Below are 21,994 nucleotides of genomic sequence, written 5' to 3'. Positions count from 1 at the left end.
TTGCTCTCATCTAGCGTGAAATGACAGTTCAAACAGTTGCCTCCCATACACGCTGTTAACTAATCGATTCCATCTCACCATTTACAATCAGAACTAATGTGATCGACAGATCGGAACTTGTACAAAACCTAAAGCATTGGGTAACAAAGAGAGTTTGGAAAAAAAAAACTATTTTAATTGGAGGCTGGATGAAGTGTGTAGACTTTTATAAGGGAATGAGACGGTTTGGCTTCGGCTTTATAATTCAAAGTGTCTCTGTTAACTGGAGAATTCGCAATTTTAACATGTAAAGAAGATAAGAATGCTCGGGGGGGGGGGGGGGGGGAAAGAGGTAGGGAGCTCGGTATAAGCAATGAAGTGTGACGAGGGGCATCATAAATATTTGGATATAACATGCGTCTGAGTTACACTTTAAATTATTGTAAAGATCTACCAACCACACCTTCCCCTTATGTGGTGAGCCACAGCTGCACGAAGGTGGCCAGAGATCTAGGTGACCGCAACCAAACATCTTTGTCCTTGAATATATAGTTCATCGGTGTGTGTTACCACACCATTACAACAACATCTCTGTGGATTCACCACACCATCACCACATCATCTCTGTGGATTCACCACACCATCACCACATCATCTCTGTGGATTCACCACACCATCACCACACCATCTCTGTGGATTCACCACACCATCACCACACCATCTCTGTGGATTCACCACACCATCGCCACACCATCTCTGTGGATTCACCACATCATCTCTGTGGATTCACCACACCATCACAACATCTCTGTAGATTCACCACACCATCTCCACACCATCTCTGTGGATTCACCACAACATCTATGTGGATTCACCACACCATCTCTGTGGATTCACCACACAATCACAACAACATCTCTGTAGATTCACCACACCATCACCACACCATCTCTGTGGATTCACCACAACATCTCTGTGGATTCACCACACCATCACCACACCATCTCTGTAGATTCACCACACCATCACAACAACATCTCTGTGAATTCACCACACCATCACCATCACCACACCATAACAACACCATCACCACACCATCTCTGTGGATTCACCACACCACCACAACGTATATCCCCTATGTGCAGTTACCACCACACAACCACACTACATTAAACACACTATGCCCCCCCCCCCCCACACACAAAAACACATATTTGACATGCTATAACGTTTCAGATATCTTATACACGTGTACTGTTTAAAAAATTAAGCTGTATGATGTTACGGTTAAAATCCATAATATTTTTCCGTTTGACCGCTAATGCGGAAATACTAGTTATACGAAGCTTTTTTTTTACCTTGATGTCAGAAGTTGAAAATGAAATCAGTTAGAAATAAGATATCGCTGTAATACGATAATTCAAACAATAAAAAAAAACATTGAATTTTTTTTCTACTTTTCCCCCGCTTGAACAAACAAACAAATCGTTTGATTGATTTATAGCATCCTGCGGAATAAAAGGGCGGGATGGGGTGGGTCAATTGGAATAGACATTCAAGTTTCCGTCTGTTTGTTGGACATCGTTTGGACCGCTCGCTTCTACAGTTTTCTACAGGCTAAATGTTGGCTTTATACAGTTTTCTACAGGCTAAATGTTGGCTTTATACGGTTTTCCCACAGGCTAAATGTTGGCTTTATACAGTTTTTTACAGGCTAAATGTTGGCTATTTGCAGTTTTCTACAGGATAAATGTTGGCTATTTGCAGTTTTCTACAGGCTAAATGTTGGCTATATGCAGTTTTCTACAGGATAAATGTTGGCTATATGCAGTTTTCTACAGGATCAATGTTGATTATAAGCAGGCGACAAGATGGTTATCACTCATAGTTTGGAACTATTTAAAAAGTTGTTGATAAACATTGGGTTTTTTTTTTAATATTTATGCCAAAAATATTTTATTTTTTCGACAAGCACGTTTACTGTGTGGTGGTATTTCAAGTGTTGTGTCAGGAATAATTTGGGAGGAAACATTTTTATTGTCATGATATCACTCAACAACTGATTACACTATAACGGTTTAGTCAGTGGTGATTAAAAATATTATGGTCGTAACATGGAATTTTGTGTAACTTTTAATAAGTGGTAATTAGAAATGTTATGGTCGTAACTTGGTATTTTGTGTAGCTTTTGATCAATGGGATTAAACATGTAATGGTCGTGTAACTTTTAATCAGTGGTCATTAAAAATATTATGGTCGTAACTTGGTATTTCTGTAGATTTTAATCTGTGATATTTTAAAGTAAATACTGGATAAAAATTGTTCAGTGCAGAGGCTAACTTGTTGTAAACTGTCGAAGGAAATTTTAGTAAGTGAACTGAATATAGATGTCGTATGGTACTAAAACGTAGCGGCAGATTAAAAAAAAAAGATAGTAACGTTTTGATCAAATAGTTTTTGGAATGAAGCAGTGCTTTTGAGTTTTAAAATGTCATTGTCGAGCAATATTTTTCAAAATCAAACAATTACAAACACAACGTTTTCATTGGTTAATGACACTGAAATCAGCTTAACCGAAGTGTTAGTCATTGCTGGAAATAACATCGTGTCGTTGATGATTCTGACCAACAATTCTCTTCTGCTTATAACGTTCGCCAGGACTCGGAAACTATGGACACAGCCCAACGCCTACATCGCTACACTCTCCATAGCAGATCTGCTGGTTGGATTAATGTTAGTTGTCCGAAATTTCTGGGTCTTTCCTCAAACTCGGTCAGTTTTTGAAAACAACAAATTCGCTTGTTTGCCCGTAACGTGCATTCTGTACATCAGCGCTTTGGAGTCTTTAGGCTGCCTCGTTTTGATGTCAGCTGACAGGTATTTTTATATCGTTCACCCGTTTTGGTACGAGAGTAACATGACTTCGCGCGTGACACTGCGGCTGATCATTACGTCATGGTGTGTTTCCGCCTGCCTCGGAGTTTTACCCATGTGGCTGAACGACTTCTCGCCCGTCATAGGTTGCAACCCTATGATCATCATATCTAAATACTACCTTCTGTGCTGCCTGTGTGTGTATTTCATTGCCGCAGCCACAACCCTAGTTTTCCTCTACGGTCGTATTTTCTGTGTTGGGAACCGGCAAATTAGAAACATTCAAGTCAGCACAGTCGGCGCCCCGAACCAAAACAAAAAACACAGTTCAAACTGGCAAGTGATCCGATTTATTCTCCTGGTCTGCGGGTTGTTTTTCATCTGCTGGATGCCGTTACTCATTACCGTTATATGCTACTTCACATCCGGCGCGCACGACCTAGCAGTCAGTATAACAGTGAGCATTGCGGCCCTTAACTCTAGCCTGAACTTTTACGTTCTGTTGTCCATGAATAAGACTTTCAAGTGGGCTTTGATTCGAACATTGTGTCCTTATAACAGCGTGCTGGCGAAAATAAATGGAGCCGTTGTTTCGCCAAGTCATTTTGTTTCTACATTATGAATTGTTATTTTCATTGTAGGTCTGAAAGAAACTCTACATGGGCCTACATTAGCCAGTCGAGAGTTTAATACGAACCGTTTACAATCCATTTTTATAAGTTTTTATTTAAATCACAATATCTGTTTGTTTGGTTTTTGTGAACGTTTCGCAAATTTTGGAACTCAACTTTGAATCACTTGTAATTCACCACTGTCGTTTAAACTTTCCAGACACATTGGTCTTCTATGACAATGCAAGAATACATATTTTCAAAAATAATTATTCATTAAAATTGAATTAAAAGATTACTTAATTCAACAATAAAAGGGGAGATTAAGATTAAATATTAGCGACCCTATTATTTAGCCCAGAAGCGTAGCAACTTACCCTTCCCGGTGCCCGGGGACAAACTTTCAATTTGGCGCCCCCCCCCCCCCCCCCCAATATATTTTTTAAAGTTATAATGCAAAACTTCAGTTAAAATGAGCTTTTCATTTTTTTCCCAACCCATTTTGGCGCCCCCTAGGGACGGCACCCGGAGACATATGTACCCCCGCTACGCCTCTGATTTAGCCGTTTGTGAGCTTTTTTTTTCCACAGCTGAGCAGGCTGAGCGTAAACCATGGGCTAAGAAGTCTTAGAGATTGAAAGCTACTGAACAGTAAGGGGTCATCCATAAATGACGTCACGCTTTTTTACTATTTCCCCCCCCCCTTCCCTCCGTCACACGTCGTCACAAAAAGCCAGACCCCCCCCCCTAAAATGACGTCACACCTCAACCTACAACCCCCTCAAAATTGCAGTTGAATTTTTTTTAAAACGTCGATATTTTTCTAAAATCTTGTCTAAACTATTACTATTTATTAAAACAGTTATCTAAAATGCGAAATAACGTCTAAAATTCGTTTTCTAACATTGCTTTTTTATAATGCAAAAATGTGACGTCGCAACATCTGACCCCCCCCCCCCCCCCTCCTCATCACACATCGTCACAAAATTACGGACCCCCCCTCCCCCCTACGAGTGTGACGTCATTTATGGATGACCCCCTAAGGAAAATTTTTTTTTAGTCTGTACGCATGGCGGCAGTTTTTCTTAAAGGGGGATAATGCCAGACTAGGATGAATCGTTTGGTTTGCAAAAGCTCTACTTATACAATTACATTTTAAAAAAATGACGTGTTTAAAATCTAAGTGATTAAAAAATGCTTCATTTTATGTTCTGCATTTAATTTTTTTTTAAAAAAGTGATTCTTGGGAGGGTCCAAATAAAAAAAAAAAGAAGTCAGAAATTGTCTTTTTCAGTTATTCATCTGCTCCCTTCCCTCCTGAAGTCTTTAAAATGAACAGCTATTTTACAGAAAGAAATTGACTTAAAATTACCTATTATAATTAAATGTCAGTAAACTTATTTTACAAAGTATGTTACTTAGACTAAATGTTGCTTTGGGATTAATTAAAAATTAATGAAAAATGATTTTTAGTACATTTTTATTTTATCTGTTGAAGATCTCAGTATTGTGTGGATGAGTCATAAACTGTGATGACATATTGATGACATATTTTGAAATAAATATTTTTGTTGGTTTTTGTTATTATATACAATAAAAATTAAATCCAATAGGTTATAAAACATATGTAATATATGTTTTAAAAACAACATGGAACAAAATGGAAGCAAGAAGCAAACAAATAAAAACCAACAAAAAGTCAACAATTTTAAAATGAAACATTAATAAACTTTGGAGCCTTGCTTATGTATGCCAAGTAAAATCTTGACAGTTTTATTGTGTAAGTAACATTGGGCCTATAGGCCTGCATAAATAACTGTACACTGTACACTAGACCCAACAGCATGGATCCAAGTCCTAGTAAGTAACATTGGGCCTATAGGCCTGCATAAATAACTGTACACTGTACACTAGACCCAACAGCATGGATCTAAGTCCTAGTAAGTAACATTGGGCCTATAGGCCTGCATAAATAACTGTACACTGTACACTAGACCCAACAGCATAGATATAAGTCCTAGACTGATGTCTCCAAGGACACATTCGACAAAAACATGGGGTGGTCGTCAAAGGAAAATGTGGTTGTGCTGGGATACTGAAATAACAAAACATGTCCCATGAAACACATGAAGTAATTAAATCAATTAAAAAAAATAGCTTGATGACTACTGAAATTAAAAAAAAATTTTTTTTTCAAAATTATAATTGCGCAATGAGTACCCTCTTTACATTTTTATTAAATCTTTCAGTGTCATTGATCCTTGTAAACCAAACAAAGCCAGGTCTGTTTTATAATTGAACATTTCATAGAGATATAGTCAGAACAATGCACAAGATAAATTACTTGGTCCAAATTTGACCGATTAACTGAAACATTTTAGACTAAAAACAATTTCTTACACCATTATGTGTCGCAATATCACAGGAGAACTACTAATTTTTTTTTACACCATTATGTCTCTCCGTATAACAGTAAGACTAAAACAAATTTAACACCATAATGTGTCTCAGTATCACAGTAAGACTACAAATATTTTCTTACACTATTCAATGTCCCATTATCACAGTAAGTAGAATATGAGCTCTCCAAGGTAAATGCTTTGTTCACATATGCCAAACGCAGTTTGTCTCCCTCAGGATCTAGCACAAAGTCCTTGACATAGGTCACCTGCCGCCTGTGTTTGACTAGTGAAGGCCCCCAGTATTTGTTCGGAATGCTCTGTAACTTAATTTTCTGGACATTTGGAATAAATAAAAAGTAGAAAACATTTAAAAAAAAATTACAATTGAAATAATGGACACACCAAATAGTTAAAGTATCATAATGATTTAAATATGTTATTAACATAAAAAGTTTAAAAGTAAAACCAAAAATAAAAACGAAAAGTAAAAAAAAAGTCTGAAGATCCAACAGATTGTGAATGCTTATTGAAAATAAACACCAAAATACCAAATAAGTTCTTTATATCTGCTTAAAATTCTTTTAATTTTTATTATAACAATGGTTGAATGCTACCTCCATTAATGTTATGCCTTCATCTTCTTTTATAATTTTGTACAAAGCACAAACAGGAATCCATATGATAGAGGCAGCCATGATGAGCCAGCCAATAACTTCAGCAGCAGTAGGGTAAACATAACTGCCATATGTGGTGGCTGGATTGTCCACACAGGAGTAGAAAAATATCACCTGGGGATATGTTAAAAATAACTATTTCATTACTGCTCTTTATTTCTGCTGCAACATGTCTTTATCAACAGTAGGATAAAAAACTATTTGGTATGTGTTATTGTAAAATCACATTTTAGTTAGAGATTAATGTGACATAGACTTACAATAATAATGAGTGGTGTCACACACATCCACAAAACTTTCCAACACAAAGATGGCTCTGTACCAAACATAATGGTCATATCTTGGTACAAACGATTGCATCCTAAGAAAAAAAAATTTTGAGTTTGATTCTGTTTAATTTCAGTTTATTAACTATATCAGTAAGGAGAGAAATGTTCTCGAGTCACTATTTTAATAAATAGGTATATTTTATAGTCACTATTTGAGTACAAGGGTAAATGTACTATTTGAGTAAAGATGTAAATGGTCTAGTTTAAGCAAAGATTGTCAAATTTGCTCTCACCATACACATATGTCACAGCCACAAGCTCTGTTAGTCCACTGACCATGAGTGACCATGAACCAATGTAAGTATCCATTAGAGTAAAAATGTACATGCCACCCTAAAGATAAAAGTCTTTGTGATTTTAAATGTAACTATTTATTTTAATCCTAACATGCACGCACAAGAAATAATTTTACACAACAGTTACAATAAATGTGGAATATATGTCAATAATAATTCAAATTAAATAATTAAATTATCGAATACATATTAAAAAATTACTGTTTTATGATATGAAAATGAAATGTAGATTATATTATAAATAACTCTTTTAAAGAAATATCTTTTTGACTCAGTAAGTATGAAAATAATATCTAATATGAGGTCCCAAGAGAATACTCACATTTGTAGCTAAAGGAAGACTCAAAATAAACATTGTGGAGCATAAGAGAAATATAAGGACAACTTTCCTCTGTTTGTAGTGAGGTCTTTGATCAATGACACTGGTTAACACAGTCGCAACAACTGAAAACTTCATAGTAAAACATTATTTTAGATACGTTTTAAACTATTTTAGTTAAGTCGTAATACACTTATGTTATACAATTTTCAAAAAGTACTTTTTACATGTTTAGTTTTAAAATCCAGCATACCCGAGTGTCCATTTCTAGAACCATGAGCAGCAGGAATAACACAACAGACCAGAATGGGGGTGCAGGAAGATGCAACACAGCTGAAGAGTAAACTATGAACGCTAAACCAGGGCCTGCAAGATGAAGAGTGAAGGCATAGAAAAGTGCACTAAGTTTTAACAAACTTAAGTTATTTCTTACTGGAAAAAATTTAAAAAAAAATTCTACATACTACAAAAATACTAAAGTTAATTAAAAATATTGCCTGTTAAGCAGGAAATTTTAATTTTTGGTAATAATATGACCACACCTTACCAGGTGCTACAGCTTTATGAATGTCCAGGTGAAGCTGACCTGCCAGTTGGCCCAGATATGTGAAGACAACTAACCCGCCCACTAAACTTAGCACAGTATTACCACAACTGACAATCATGGAATCCCTAGGGTAGCAGTAAAGGAACATTTTTACTTCGTCATTAGAACAACACTAGCAATAAGATTTACTCCTTTCATTTAATATATAAGCATCATTAGAGAAAAAGTATACTTTCTTCATTTAAAATATAAGCATCAATATAGAAACATTTGAATTTCTCAATTAAATGTATTAACAGCTCAGACTTAAAAAAAACAACAGATAAATTATCATAAATCATAAATATTTTAGTAAATTGATAAGGAAAAAGCAATTAAAAAGATTTTAAAAAATACTCATAAGTTTATATTAATGAAATAGTTTTACCTAAATGCATTATTGTGAAATCTTTTGTAGCTAGACAAAGTAATCAAACCTCCCCACGTGGGCCCTAATGAATAGAAAACTTGACTCAAAGCATCAAGCCACACCTGAATGAGAAATAATTTCATTACTAACTCTTTGAAGTGAACACTAAACAAAACAGATACTTAACAGGAAAAAAAAATTAAATACACTCTAAATTTTATTCCTAATTTGTCCTCAATTAAACAGGTGTTTCTAAAATATATTAGAAAAATGAAAGAGAGACAATACATACAATGTTTAAAAGCTAGAGTTAGTTACCCTTGACTTTGTGATTTCATCTATATCTGGAACAATGTAAAACAGGATCCCACTTCCTGCTGTATCCAAAGTAACACCACGAAAAAACAAGATACCCAGTATAACATACGGTGCAAGACATGTGAAATATAATACCTAGAACAAAAAAAAAACAAAAAAAAACAAACAAACAAGATACCCAGTATAACATACGGTGCAAGACATGTGAAATATAATACCTAGAACAAAAATACAACAAAAAACAAACATGTTATCATCAGTTGAAAAAGCCTAAAAATAAATTGTGTAAATAAATTGTTAGCATAATGACCATCTTACAAGATCTTTATGTTCTTCTGATTGATGGTCTTATCTAAAATAGTTAAATACTAAGTCTACTAATAATGCTGCTATGATGTACACCTCAGACACTTACTTTCCCTTTTGATTTTATTCCTTTGAGCAGACAGATAAATGTGATGGACCATGCCAGAAGAAGGCTCAAAGAGAGCTGCCATCTTAGTGAGTCAGGTTTAAAGATGCCAGAACTCAGAGCCAGGACATTGTTGCTAAAAATAGAATAGTGCTCTTTAAGCTAGCTTCATTAGAGATATTTCTTTTAACAACATAAACTGTATCTATAGTACTACATTAAATAGACTCACTTTGTTATCAAATACAGAGAAAAATAATTGTTGTAAGGTATAAGGGTAGAGGTAAATGATGAAACTATTGCATGTTTTTGCTTTTAAATATCAAATTTTATATAGCAAAAGAGTAGCTCAAAATTCCATACCAGTTGTATAAGATAGATCTATTTAAATTTTAAAAATTGATTTCAGAGAGTAGGGAATTTGTAAAAAATTCTGTATGTACTGATTATTTCCCCTTCTTTGGGATAAATCTTTTCCTCATTCTATGCACATAGGGATTTTATTTTTCCTAGAGTTTGCTTACATGTCAGGCAATTAAAAACAATAACTTTAATGCTGAATGGAATAATGAGTAATTCAACAATGCTTTTATGATACTAATGATAAAAATAAAGAATAATTAATATGCATTTTAGATTCAAAATGTTTCATTTTCATTATTTAAAAAATAATTTTAGTTATTTGAAGTTATTGATTATAATTTTTAATCGGAAAAAAATCAAGTAGCTAGCCACATACTTCCAGTACTTTTCTGAAGCTGAGACTGGCTTTTCCCCCACAGTGTCATAGAAAACTGTCAAGTTCCAGACACCCACTATGTTTTTGTCCTGGATGCAGGTCCCATTGACAAACTTGACACCATCCTTGCATGTGACAACTGGCCATTTTAAACTACAATCTGAACAATAATAATTAATTGATCTTATCTTTATTAAAAACAAATAAATTGAATCATTTGAACTTGTTTAAAGTAAATCAATAAGATCCATCAGATTAAATTATTACATGGATTAAATAATTTAAAATAGCAGTTAAGTTAAGTAAATTGTAAATAAGGGGTAATCTATATATAATGTCACACTCTTAGAGAGAGTGGGGTGGGTTATGCATTTTTCATTATATGGAGGAGGTGGATGTTAAATACAAGTTTTATTCATGCAGATATCAATTCCTATTATTTATTACATTTTTTAAATAAAATACTGTTTAAAAATGTAAAATAACTACTAAAACTTCAGTTTAAAAATCTATTACAATTCTATAACTTTCCCAGGAGTGTAACATCACTTATTAAAGACTCCTCAAATCAATAACATAAAATTTCAATACAAAATAAGATTATATTAAACCATTAATTTGTTTGCAAGTGTAATTTCTGGCCAGTTTTTAACTTATTTAGTGTTTTCTTCCATTAAATACAAATTCTACTTTGTTTCTGTGCTGACCTCACCTTTTGTGCTCCAGGCTGTCCTGCCACACTCTGACCAAGGCAACTTGCTGGTGAAGGAAGCACACAAATAAAACTGGACCCAGGCTATGACCATGTGATAATAAATGCTAATTAAAATTGAAGTCACTATCATGGCAACACCCAAACCTGGAATTTTAAAATGCGTTCATTATTTACTTTAAAATAAACACACACAATGACATTTTTATCATTTTCATTATAACATTATATTATATTCCTATAATATAAACAAAATATGTAAATAAATAAAACTAGTGACCAAATTATTTTAACACAGTATTATAAAATGAATTTTCAAAAGGCACCAATCAGAAGAATTAAGCAGTAAGAAACGCAAATTTTACCTTTAAAGATAGGTGCAAAATCCCAGCATTTTGCAGGTCCCTTGCTTGTAAATTGTCCTAAGGTAGTCTCTAGGAAGACCAGAGGCATGCCAACAAAACACACCAGTAAAATATAAGGCACTAGGAAAGATCCTCCTTTGTTTCTGTGAAGTAATTAAATTAATTGTTTAGGGTATTAGTAATGAACATGTTTAATGTCCCCCACATAGCCTATATAGATTTTACTTCCAATAGTTTTTTAAATGTCAACAAAACACGATTTACTCAGATTCTTAATTTGTCTTGCAGTACTTGACTTGTAACTTACCTGAAGCACAGGTAAGGAAATCTCCAAATGTTTCCTAACCCAAATGAGTGACCCAGTAAAGAAATGACGTACTCAACCTTGCCAAGACAGTTGGACTGGGAGAAGGTGGACTTGTCCGAGTCCCCGTCTGTTTTCTGCAAGAATTGGAGATAGTTGAGATACATAAATAACCGGATAATGTCTACAATAATAGCTGGTAGACTACTCTTTATTCGTGAGACAGCCTTTTTCAGTGGAACTGGTGGTCGTTTTTCTTTTTTTAATCAGGGGTCATTCATTTATGACGTCACATCCCCCCTCTCCCCGATTAAACCCCCGTCCTCCATCTCCAACGTCAGAGTAAAACAAAAAGTCTACCTCCCTAAAAATTAATTTATACTTCGGCCTCCCCAACCAACTCCATTGCGTTTTCCCCCCTTTTATCGAGTTGTTTCCCTTTAACCAGGTATTAACTAGGTTGATTTCACAGAATCCATTGTTCATTCATTATAATCAAAATTTAAATAATGAACATTTTTATCAAATCCGTGTCAAGATTGATAGGCATGCATTGATCATTTTTATTGCTATTTACAAAAAACGTCGTTGTAAAAATTTAGTAGGCCTAATGGAAGTTTTGGCAAATTGCAAACTCTTTAAGGAAGTAGCCAATTTTACAAAGGCGCTAGACAGATTTAGTTGAGTTAGATTGGAAGTTTTTAATTTATTCTTCTCAGTGGCGACCCCCCAAATTTTTTGGCCGATTCTAGTCGGAATAAGATACGCATGCGATACGCATGCGCAATGGAGAGAAACTACGACTTGCCTTAGCGGCGATGTTTTCGATGGTACTGCGCATGCGTGTGTTTACAACCGCAGAACCCTAATACCAACCCTAATTCTATTCTTAACCCTATCCCTAATCCTATCCCTAACCTTAACCCTAACCCTAGCCCCAATCCTATCCCTAACCCTAGCCCTAATCCTATCCCTAACCCTATCCCTAATCCTACCCCTAACCCTCATTCTAGCCCTAACCCTAGCCATAGGTCACTGCGCATGCGCAGAACTATCTTTTGCCGAAAAATCTTATTCCGAGTAGACACTTCGAAATTTTTTTACTAGAATCTATTACTTTAAAAGACCATACTAATTTATAATGAAAAACAACTCACGTCATCCTTCTGCGATGACGGTGTCTTCCCATTCAACCAATCAGAAACCAGCTCTGATTCGCTTATTGTATACGCTAGCGACGAGTTGGTGAAGGCCAGCGAGACATCGCTGTCACTCTCGTCCTCCATTGGTGGCACCACAGATCAGTTTGGTGCCCCTAGGGGTGGACCAGCAACAGTTTGGTGCCACTGCAGATCAGCAAATGTTTGGTGCCATTACACATTGAATCCACTGGGCGCAGCGTAAAACATGTTCGAAAAATTGCTAGGTGACACCGGATCCATGGAATCTGCCGTGCGGTAGATCTGACGTTTTCTCACACAAGACAACGCCCCAGGTCACCCCGGCACAGCAGTTTTGGACAAACCACGCCCATCTGAAATAACAGGAAAAGCAAAAAAATATTTTGAAATGTTATTGTAATTTAGTTCTCATTCAGTTGGTTTTCTCTAAAGTACGCGATTAACCGGACGAAAAACGTGTATTTTTGTTAGAATCACAGAGTTAAGTTATAGCCTTAGAGTTGTTTTTAAGGGAGGTGTGTCCTTTTATCAGAGTTTTTTCAGACTGCCCCTCCCCCTTTCCGAAATAATTAGAATTTATATGAATAAAACATATTTGTACCAATACCCCCTCCTCGAAATTTCAAGCGCCTACCACTCGTCTCAGAGGCGTAGCGACCCTTCCCGGCGTCCGGGGACACTTTCAATTTGCACCCCCCTCAAACTTTCAATTTGCATCCCCCAATATATTTTTTATATTTATAATGCAAAACTGCAGCTAAAATGAGATTTTAATTTGTTTTTACAACCCATTTTGGCGCACCCTAAGGTCGGCGCCAAGGGACATATGTAACCCCCCGCCCCCCCCCCTCGCTACGCCCCTGACCCCTCTCGCAGAGAAAAGTCTGAAATAAACACTGCAAAATATGGACCAAGCGTTTAACATATACTAAAATCCATATTTAAAACTTACATTTTAGTTTGAAAGTGTCAACGTATCTGCCCTATAACGCATTGGCACTGAACTAGTGTACTAAAGCACGATCCGGTTTGGACATGAACCCTTTTAGGGCCTCTATATTATACTCTAACTCTGACACGTACTACACAGTAACTCTTCACCCCCACACTACCCCCAGGACCATACATTACAAAAATGTAATCTTGCAATCGATCTCAAATTTCACTAAATAAGTTTCCACTACACACTTGTAGCAGAGTAGATTTGACCAGATCTAGCTACACGCTTGAACCAAACAATTTCCTATTCAATAAACAAAAAGTAAACGAAGACGATTTTATGATTTATTACTTATTTTTAATATCAATTTTAGTGCGGCTATATTTTATCGGAGTAGCATGCTACAACTATGACATTTATAACCCATGTCCTCATTCATTTTTGTAGGCAGCTTTCGTGACACTTTACTGCCAAGAGCACACGCCATTGTATTCCTGCGCTAACCTGAACTTTTTATTGTTGTAGAGCTGACAAATTACGTTACAAGTATGTTGCAAAAGCACATGACACCGATCTGTCAATGTACAGAGTTTCTTTCAGGCATCCCTTTGGGGAAGGGGATTGCCCTCCTCGAACGAAATAGAATTTATAAAGAATATATATTCTTCTACCAGCTTAAGGGTGGGTCTGGGTGGGGGCATGATAGTGATGTAAAGGTGTCACACACTCAGTGTTCGAGTACAGGTTATGTACAGTGGACCCTAATTCTTCTAAACGAAATGAAGTACCACTTCTAGTTTCCAGAAACCGTTCAAAATGTAACATAAACATGCACATACTATGTTATATTATACGTGAAATTTCGTCCACTTAACTTAAACTGTATTCAAGTTATTGGCTTTTCAGAAACCGGAAGCAGAGTAAGTACTACTTCCGGGTACCGGAAATCGTTCAAAAGTTTAAGCAGAAATACAAATTTAATATAATAGATGAAATACATAACTGAAACGGTACTTAAGTTGCCGTAATTGCAGTCACGCAGACAGACAGACACACAGGCATACAAACTATGTAACTTTAAAAACGTCGAGTTTTTTTGTAAAAATCTTGATTTCGATTTTCTGCACGATTACAATACTTCCTGTATACTTCTTATAGGAGAAAGTAAAAATCTGTCTCCTGTCAAAACAGGATTTTGAAAAGCCTACACGTCTGCGTTGTATCATCACGTGATCGCCTTACGCTTACATACGGGCCATTAACATGCTGTTGTAATGACCAGGTGAGCCAGACATTTTGCTAAATTTGTCAACGATACTTCCATTCCATTTATCAAAAGGGACGAATTTAGCACCCCCAATTTAATCAACCGACGATGCATAAATTATGCACTACAGACATTTCCGTCGTGGTGTTGGCCGTACGCAGTTTTTGGTGACGTTTTGTGTCATTCATCACCAGCACTGAAATACAGAGACCGGAAAGAAGTTGACGTATCGTGTGGTATGGCTGCAAATTACTGGGATTACAACAACGCAGAAGTCATTTAGGATATATCAGAGAAAACCGGAAAGAGACAGATGTATCGTGTGGTATGGAAGCAAATTAGTGGGATTACAACAACGCAAAAGTCAGAGACAACACAGAACTTTTGTCCAGAGGCCCAAATCATTAATTGGAGGTCCCAATTTATTAAAACGGAGATCACTTTCTACTTAAGTAATAACGACGACTACTTGAACATTGGGGGGGGGGGGTGAGGTGGTAGGATGCAGACAATAGTGCAACTATACATATTTTCTATATAAATTCTATTTCGCTGGGGGGGGGGGGGGGGAGGTTCGACATACTTCGGGAGTGCTCTCACCCCCAAGCAATGCCTAAAAGAAACTCTGCCTGGGATGTTTCTGACAAATTGGTAAAGCCTGTAATCACTGGAGGCCCTGTCATTAGGGCTTAGGTGTTATTCACTGTGAGAATCATTAGCAACGATATAAACAGGGCCATTATGTGTTTAATTGGCCTTACTACAAGAAACACAGTGATAGCAATAAGCGAACATAGAGCTCTATATCAAAATATCATAATGCATACAAATATATATATATATATATATATATATATATATATATATATATATATATATATATATATATATATATATATATATATATATAATAAAAAATGTTCATGAATACATAAACACAAACATGTGGTAAATCATGTGTAATTATATGAGTGATGAGAGTCAGTTACCTACAACTAGAAATGTTCAGCAAACGTAACAACAACAAATCAGTCAAGCGTGAAGGCTTGTCACCAGCTGCAAGTCTCAAGGTCACATACTAGTTGCACCGTATACTACGGATGACCCTCTCATGCATGACGGTTAATGGGCGTGGCCAGATGCACCGGTCGATAAGTGGGCCTAGATCGATGTACCGGTATTTCCCGTTAGAAAAAGTGGTTGCTGGCCCATGGTGGTCTCTCGGAATAGGGCTAATATAGGGCTAACTTAAGGTTTTAATTAGGGCTAATATAAGACTGACATTAGGCTTTAATTAGGGCTAATATAAGACTCATTTTAGGCTTTGGGTTAGGGCTAATATAAGACTCATTTTAAGCTTTGGGTTAGGGCTAATGTGAGACTGACATTAGGCTTTAATTAGGGCTAATGAACAACTGACATTAGGCTTTAATTAGGGCATATGTAAGACTGACTTTAGTGTCACTTTAGGCTTTGGGTTTCAGGTTAGGGCTTTTGAGAACTAAGTAATAGGCACATAGGGCTATTGTACGATTATTATTTAAAAACTTTCTAAGCAATTGTGAATTTAAAATTTGTCTAGTTTCTGAAATGAATTCATATATAAATCCACACTCTAGTGACTAAATAGAATACCGAATGAAAGAGATATCCGTAGATTAACCACTGACAAAAAAAATCTCATATTTGTTTAGTTAGGCTTATAGATAGCATGACAGACAAATAACGCTAATAAAAGCCGAACATTAGTTCTAGTCCTAAATACCTAATCCTATACCCCATCAATAACCTTTAACCTAACACTCAACCTAACAATAGAACAAGCCGTTATTGACTAATCCCACAATATAAAGGTATGCGTAGGCTAATCGATAAGAATAAAAAAAATACATCGAAATAAATAAATACCATATGTTGTATTTGAATTTAATTCGCGATGAAAATAAAAAATAAACCTTCACGACTGACTTACCAGAGATAGGATAAATCGATGTAAAGGTATTTTAATCCCTCCAGTGTAAAGCGTAGAGTTGTATGACGTCCTCCTACTACACTAAGACGCGAGTCTGACCCAGCAACTCAATGTTTTTTTTTCCACCTGAAAACACACGAGAAGAGATAAGCAATCTTTATAATTAAAAACTCGTTCCGTCGGACACTAGAATTTACACACTACAAGGGGAGATAATTTTTTACAATGCCATAAAATTTACGGCCCTTTGTTTACTTTGGGATACAAAACTTGCCAAAAAAGTTATGTCGCATGTATTGTGTTTAGGCTAGTTTATGGCAGTTTTGTTGATAAAATAAACGTTTAAAATCGTAAAATAGTATTTTTTTATCAGACAAATACATGAGGCAGAATAGTTACTTCATGAACTAAATCTAGTTATCCTAATCAAATAGCAACCTGTGTTCTTAACTGATATAAATTCAATCCAGAATTTATAATAATTTCTTCTATTTTATTTTTCTTATAGATTCTACCTTTATAAACATTATAGCGATGAAAACTAATTTTAAAAAAATTCAAACTACTAAAAATAATTTATAAGACGAATATAAATTGTTTAAAATGATTAATCTATGCAATGAGATAGAAAACCAAAATTTTAAACAGCAAATTCAACAAACCTAGTCGATACCTAAAAAAAAGCAATTAAAAAACAGCGAATAAAATGAAAAAAAAATATTATAGCGTTAGTTTCGCACCAAATTGCTGTAGTCAGTATCACACATAACACCGAACCCTACCTGGCCACATGAACAATATGGTCACAATCCCAGATTTTCCTGACAACGCAAGCTCTGTTGTTCACGTAACCTCAAACCCAGATCAACGTAGAGAACAACACAGTGCCGCAAAGACATAGAATGATTGATAGATGCATAAGTTATCGCTCATTAGAAAACAAAAGATGCAGGTCACCGCCTCGACATACCAAAACGAGGCAGACGGTCGTGCAATGTTTACCCCCCGCAAGTTCAGCTGGGAGTTCCCAAGAAATCTGTCACAAAGACACGACCTTCGTTAGCACGGGGGAAAGGGAAAGGGGGGGGGGGGCACGATTTGTCAATACTAACACAAGAAAATTTTTGTTTTGCTCGAAAATAGTACTCGCGTGATAATACAATGTTCAGCGCAGTGACATCGTTGTGACATCATGGCAGTAGTGGTACATCATTTTGACATCACACAGCAATTTCATATCATTTTGACATCACACAGCAATTTCATATCATTTTGACATCGCACAGCAATTTCATATCATTTTGACATCACACAGCAATTTCATATCATTTTGACATCACACAGCAATTTCATATCATTTTGACATCACACAGCAATTTCATATCATTTTGACATCACACAGCAATTTCATATCATTTTGACATCACACAGCAATTTCATATCATTTTGACATCACACAGCAATTTCATATCATTTTGACATCACACAGCAATTTCATATCATTTTGACATCACACAGCAATTTCATATCATTTTGACATCACACAGCAATTTCATATCATTTTGACATCACACAGCAATTTCATATCATTTTGACATCACACAGCAATTTCATATCATTTTGACATCACACAGCAATTTCATATTATTTTGACATCACACAGCAATTTCATATCATTTTGACATCACACAGCAATTTCATATCATTTTGACATCACACAGCAATTTCATATCATTTTGACATCACACAGCAATTTCATATTATTTTGACATCACACAGCAATTTCATATCATTTTGACATCACACAGCAATTTCATATCATTTTGACATCACACAGCAATTTCATATCATTTTGACATCACACAGCAATTTCATATCATTTTGACATCATGATAGCAGAATACCGTTATTTTAATATCATAGGTTAAACACCATGACAGAATTGTTAAATTAGGAGATGTTTGTGACATAACATCACCATGACAGCAGTAAAATATAATGTAAGCAGAATTATGTACTGACATCAGTGTCATATGATCATATCGGTGCGATATAACATCAGTGTAATATGACATCGGTGTTATATCATGACATACGTGTGATATCATGACATCAGTGTGATATGACATTAGCATGATATCATGACAACAGTGTGATATGACATTAATATGATACTATGACATTAGTGTTAAATGACATCCGTGAAATATCATGACATCAGTGAGAATATGACATCAGTGTCATGACATCAGTGTGATATTATAACATCAGTGTGATATTATGATATCAGCGTAGCATCACGACTATAAAGCATTATGCAATTCCTAAACACCAACACAGTATAGTAAATAACAGTTTAGTCACAACAACAATGTAGCGCCTACAACATCAGAACGAAGGTACAATGTAATTGGTCAAATCTAATACTATTACAGACCTCAATCACCACACTGTTCCTTTACACACATTCATTAAAACAGAGTCACTCTACGTTACCTGCTTGATCAAACAGCGCGGTGGCAACCGTATTTTTTTTTTACACCTAAACATATTGGTGGACTTTTCAGTGGCCAAACAAACCATCAACAGTGTCCATGTAGGGGCGGGGGAAAGTGGGAAGGAGAGGGGGGGGGGGGTTCTACTCACCAAAACTACATGCGAATACTGGTGGAGACAACTAGAGATACTTTTACCGTGTTCCTTCTATTTCAAGTTTTAAGGGAAGTCAATTATACGATTTTATATGTGTGCTAAAAGAAAATTCTGATGTTTGTGGGATAAAATGCATAGCTCCAATCACCGCTACAGAAGACCAGCAACTTTGTCAAAACCCAGAGTTTTTTTTTAAAAAGGTGACTAATTTATCCTATTATCACACTAACAGTGACTTTCACTCAACGCCCTCCTCCCCATTCCACCCCAACCCACCAACCCTCACTAATTTTTTTATAGAGGTCGCTTTAAAAAACATATTATCCTAATATATAAAACGCCATGTGCGCTCTTCTCTCTCTCTCTCTCTGTCTGTCCGCAAAAAATTTTCGCCGGACATCACGTCAGAAACGGCAGCGATATATGGAGAACTTTATACGGACTTTTGTTGAAAATAATATGTTAGATGTTTTAAATGTATAACCACAATTTTATTTAAAGAAGAAAAATAAAAATTAAAGGCGTATTCGAATGTAGAGAAACAGTATTATTTATGCAACCGGAAAAGCATTAATAAATGTGAAAAAGAACGCATAAAACTGTGACGTCACTATTGCTTATACATTAACTAATGACGTCATCTGCCGTGTTTAGAATACAAAGAAATGAACTATTTCATTCAAATTTGATTTAGATCTACGTACACTATGAAATGTATACAATACAATTTTTCCGGCCTAAACTCATAAAATTTATTTTATGTATTTGGATTCTAGATCTAGAGATTATAGATCTAGAATCTAGACTAAATCTAAATCTAAATCTACGCAATAACTAGATCTAGACTAGACGTAGACGCTAAGATCTAGATTTAGACTCTAACTTCTCTAAAATCAATTCCAAAAATAAATTTCTATATTAGGACTAAACTATTTCAAGACTTATTTATTTTATTCAAAATCTTTGTTTGGAACTGGCTAATTTGGGATAAAAAAATTAATTTGAAAGAATAGGCATATTCGCGTAAGTTAAGATTTTAAAATACGTGTTTCATTCTCTGTATTTTATAAGGTGCCTAAATAGCGAAGATGTTAGTGTACATTAAACCACGCAGGTGGTGCGGGTTCGAGACACACCAAGTCAACTTGGTTAATGTATTTTTTTTTATTATGCTAGGGCTGAACTTAAAAAAAAAATTCTTTTAGGAATCTAGATCTAGATCTAGATTGTCGGGTGTCCGATAGGGCACTTCCCGGCGCCGCAGGCGCTTCAAATTTGGCAGGATCTTGCCTTGGGGCGACAGAACACGGGGGCCGGTTGGCCGAAAAGTCTACGATGAGGGGGTCAAAACTGACCTCGACTGACCGGTACCTTATATGAGCTATAAATCGAAAAAAAATGTCCACGGAGGAACCTCTTCATAACTCTTGAGGTCGTAGACCGACCCTCGGGCGAATTAATTAAGCATTCAAATTCTCAATGTTTTCGAAAGCCTAAGCGAAGCTGGGCAGCATGCCTAGTCTTCTATATACGTCATGCCCATTATCAGCGTACTTCCTGTCTCGCTGACGTCATTTCTCGCCCAGAAATTTCTTATTTGTTTTTACACCCCTCTGACCTACTTTCCTTTTACCACAGCGCATTACAAATTACATTTTTTTTTTGTGACTGACACCTGTCAAATCCAGTTGCGTAATCACCTGTAGATTTACCGTGTGCGTCGGTCTTAGATTTCAAATCAAGAAGGTACGGGTAAACTGAAAACTGATCTACATGTTGATTCTAAATAATCTCCGACCTGGACAATTAGTAGCCCATTACCCGCTACACAAACAAGAATTGTGGCTGCACTTAGGAAATGTTGGTTGTAGTAGGTGTAGCAAAGTGCTATTCCTGGCTCATTTACTACTTGAGCTAGACATAAAATATTCCATAATATGAATACTAACTAATACCACGTGACGTTGTGTATTTATTTCAAGTGGTAAATGAGCCAGGAATAACACTTTGCATATTAAATGCTATCCAGTCACGTGTAATACTAGTACATGTGCCTGCTATAAATCATACGAACAATTTTAGAAACGAAACCTAAACTTAGGACAATGATACATGAACCTTGCATCCGGGGTTTTCTGCTGATTAAATATGCAAGATCTGTCATACCGCATGCAGTAATAAATGCACGAGTTTTATTTATAGCTTACATATTTTTTTACCACATTTATATTTCAAATACATGCAAAAATGAGCATATAAATCGAAAATAATCAATCAAAACCGTTTCGGAACTAAGGGGTGATAACAAAATTAAATCACTCGATAGATATCTATTTGCAATAACAGGAAGGGGAGAAGAAGTAAAATCAGGCAATCTAGTGGAGGTTATTAGGGGCCGATAATCAAGTTTTTAAATGATCTGAAACTAAGGGGAGGTAAAAATATTAAGAACTTGCTGTCGTCTGTAATATATGGTCACGGACGGCTTTCACGGGGCATATAACGTCTTTCAGATATTGCGAGCTAATGGTGAAGTTTTAAAGCAAATATATTTAGTCGTGTTGACTTTTAAATTAAGAATCACTAAAAATTAGAAAATGAAACAAATATAAAAACCTTTAGAGCAACAAGCTTTTAAATGCAGTAAAATAAGAAAATTAATACAGATGTACTATTTTCCTAAGAACTTTTG

The 21,994-nt window shown here is 35.7% G+C and overlaps 1 protein-coding gene across 2 annotated transcripts; it reads right to left on the bottom strand.

Moving 5' to 3' along the window:
• Positions 1–4,947: 4,947 nt before the first annotated feature.
• LOC131951327 (sodium-dependent proline transporter) lies at positions 4,948–17,584 on the bottom strand. Of its 2 annotated transcripts, XM_059313681.1 has the most exons (18): positions 17,433–17,584; positions 16,651–16,776; positions 12,448–12,824; positions 11,294–11,427; positions 10,987–11,129; positions 10,622–10,768; positions 9,910–10,069; positions 9,174–9,306; positions 8,759–8,893; positions 8,459–8,562; positions 8,032–8,156; positions 7,738–7,850; positions 7,488–7,616; positions 7,103–7,202; positions 6,801–6,901; positions 6,481–6,654; positions 6,007–6,198; positions 4,948–5,559 (listed from the first exon to the last, which is right to left on the bottom strand). In XM_059313681.1, the coding sequence occupies exons 3-18, from the start codon at positions 12,574–12,576 to the stop codon at positions 5,482–5,484; spliced, it is 2,097 nt and encodes a 698-aa protein (XP_059169664.1). In that variant the 5' UTR covers positions 12,577–12,824; positions 16,651–16,776; positions 17,433–17,584; the 3' UTR covers positions 4,948–5,481. The 2 variants fall into 2 exon arrangements, with proteins under 2 accessions (XP_059169664.1, XP_059169665.1); XM_059313682.1 differs by lacking the exon at positions 17,433–17,584 and having other exon boundaries at positions 16,651–16,829.
• Positions 17,585–21,994: the final 4,410 nt, after the last annotated feature.

The sequence above is a fragment of the Physella acuta genome, unplaced genomic scaffold (genome assembly GCF_028476545.2).
Source record: "Physella acuta isolate Inbredline_101_S28 unplaced genomic scaffold, ASM2847654v3 ptg000808l, whole genome shotgun sequence".
NCBI classification, from domain to species: Eukaryota; Metazoa; Mollusca; class Gastropoda; family Physidae; genus Physella; species Physella acuta.
The sequence above is the reverse complement of the archived record's forward strand: the minus strand, read 5'-3'. Positions and strand labels throughout refer to the sequence as shown.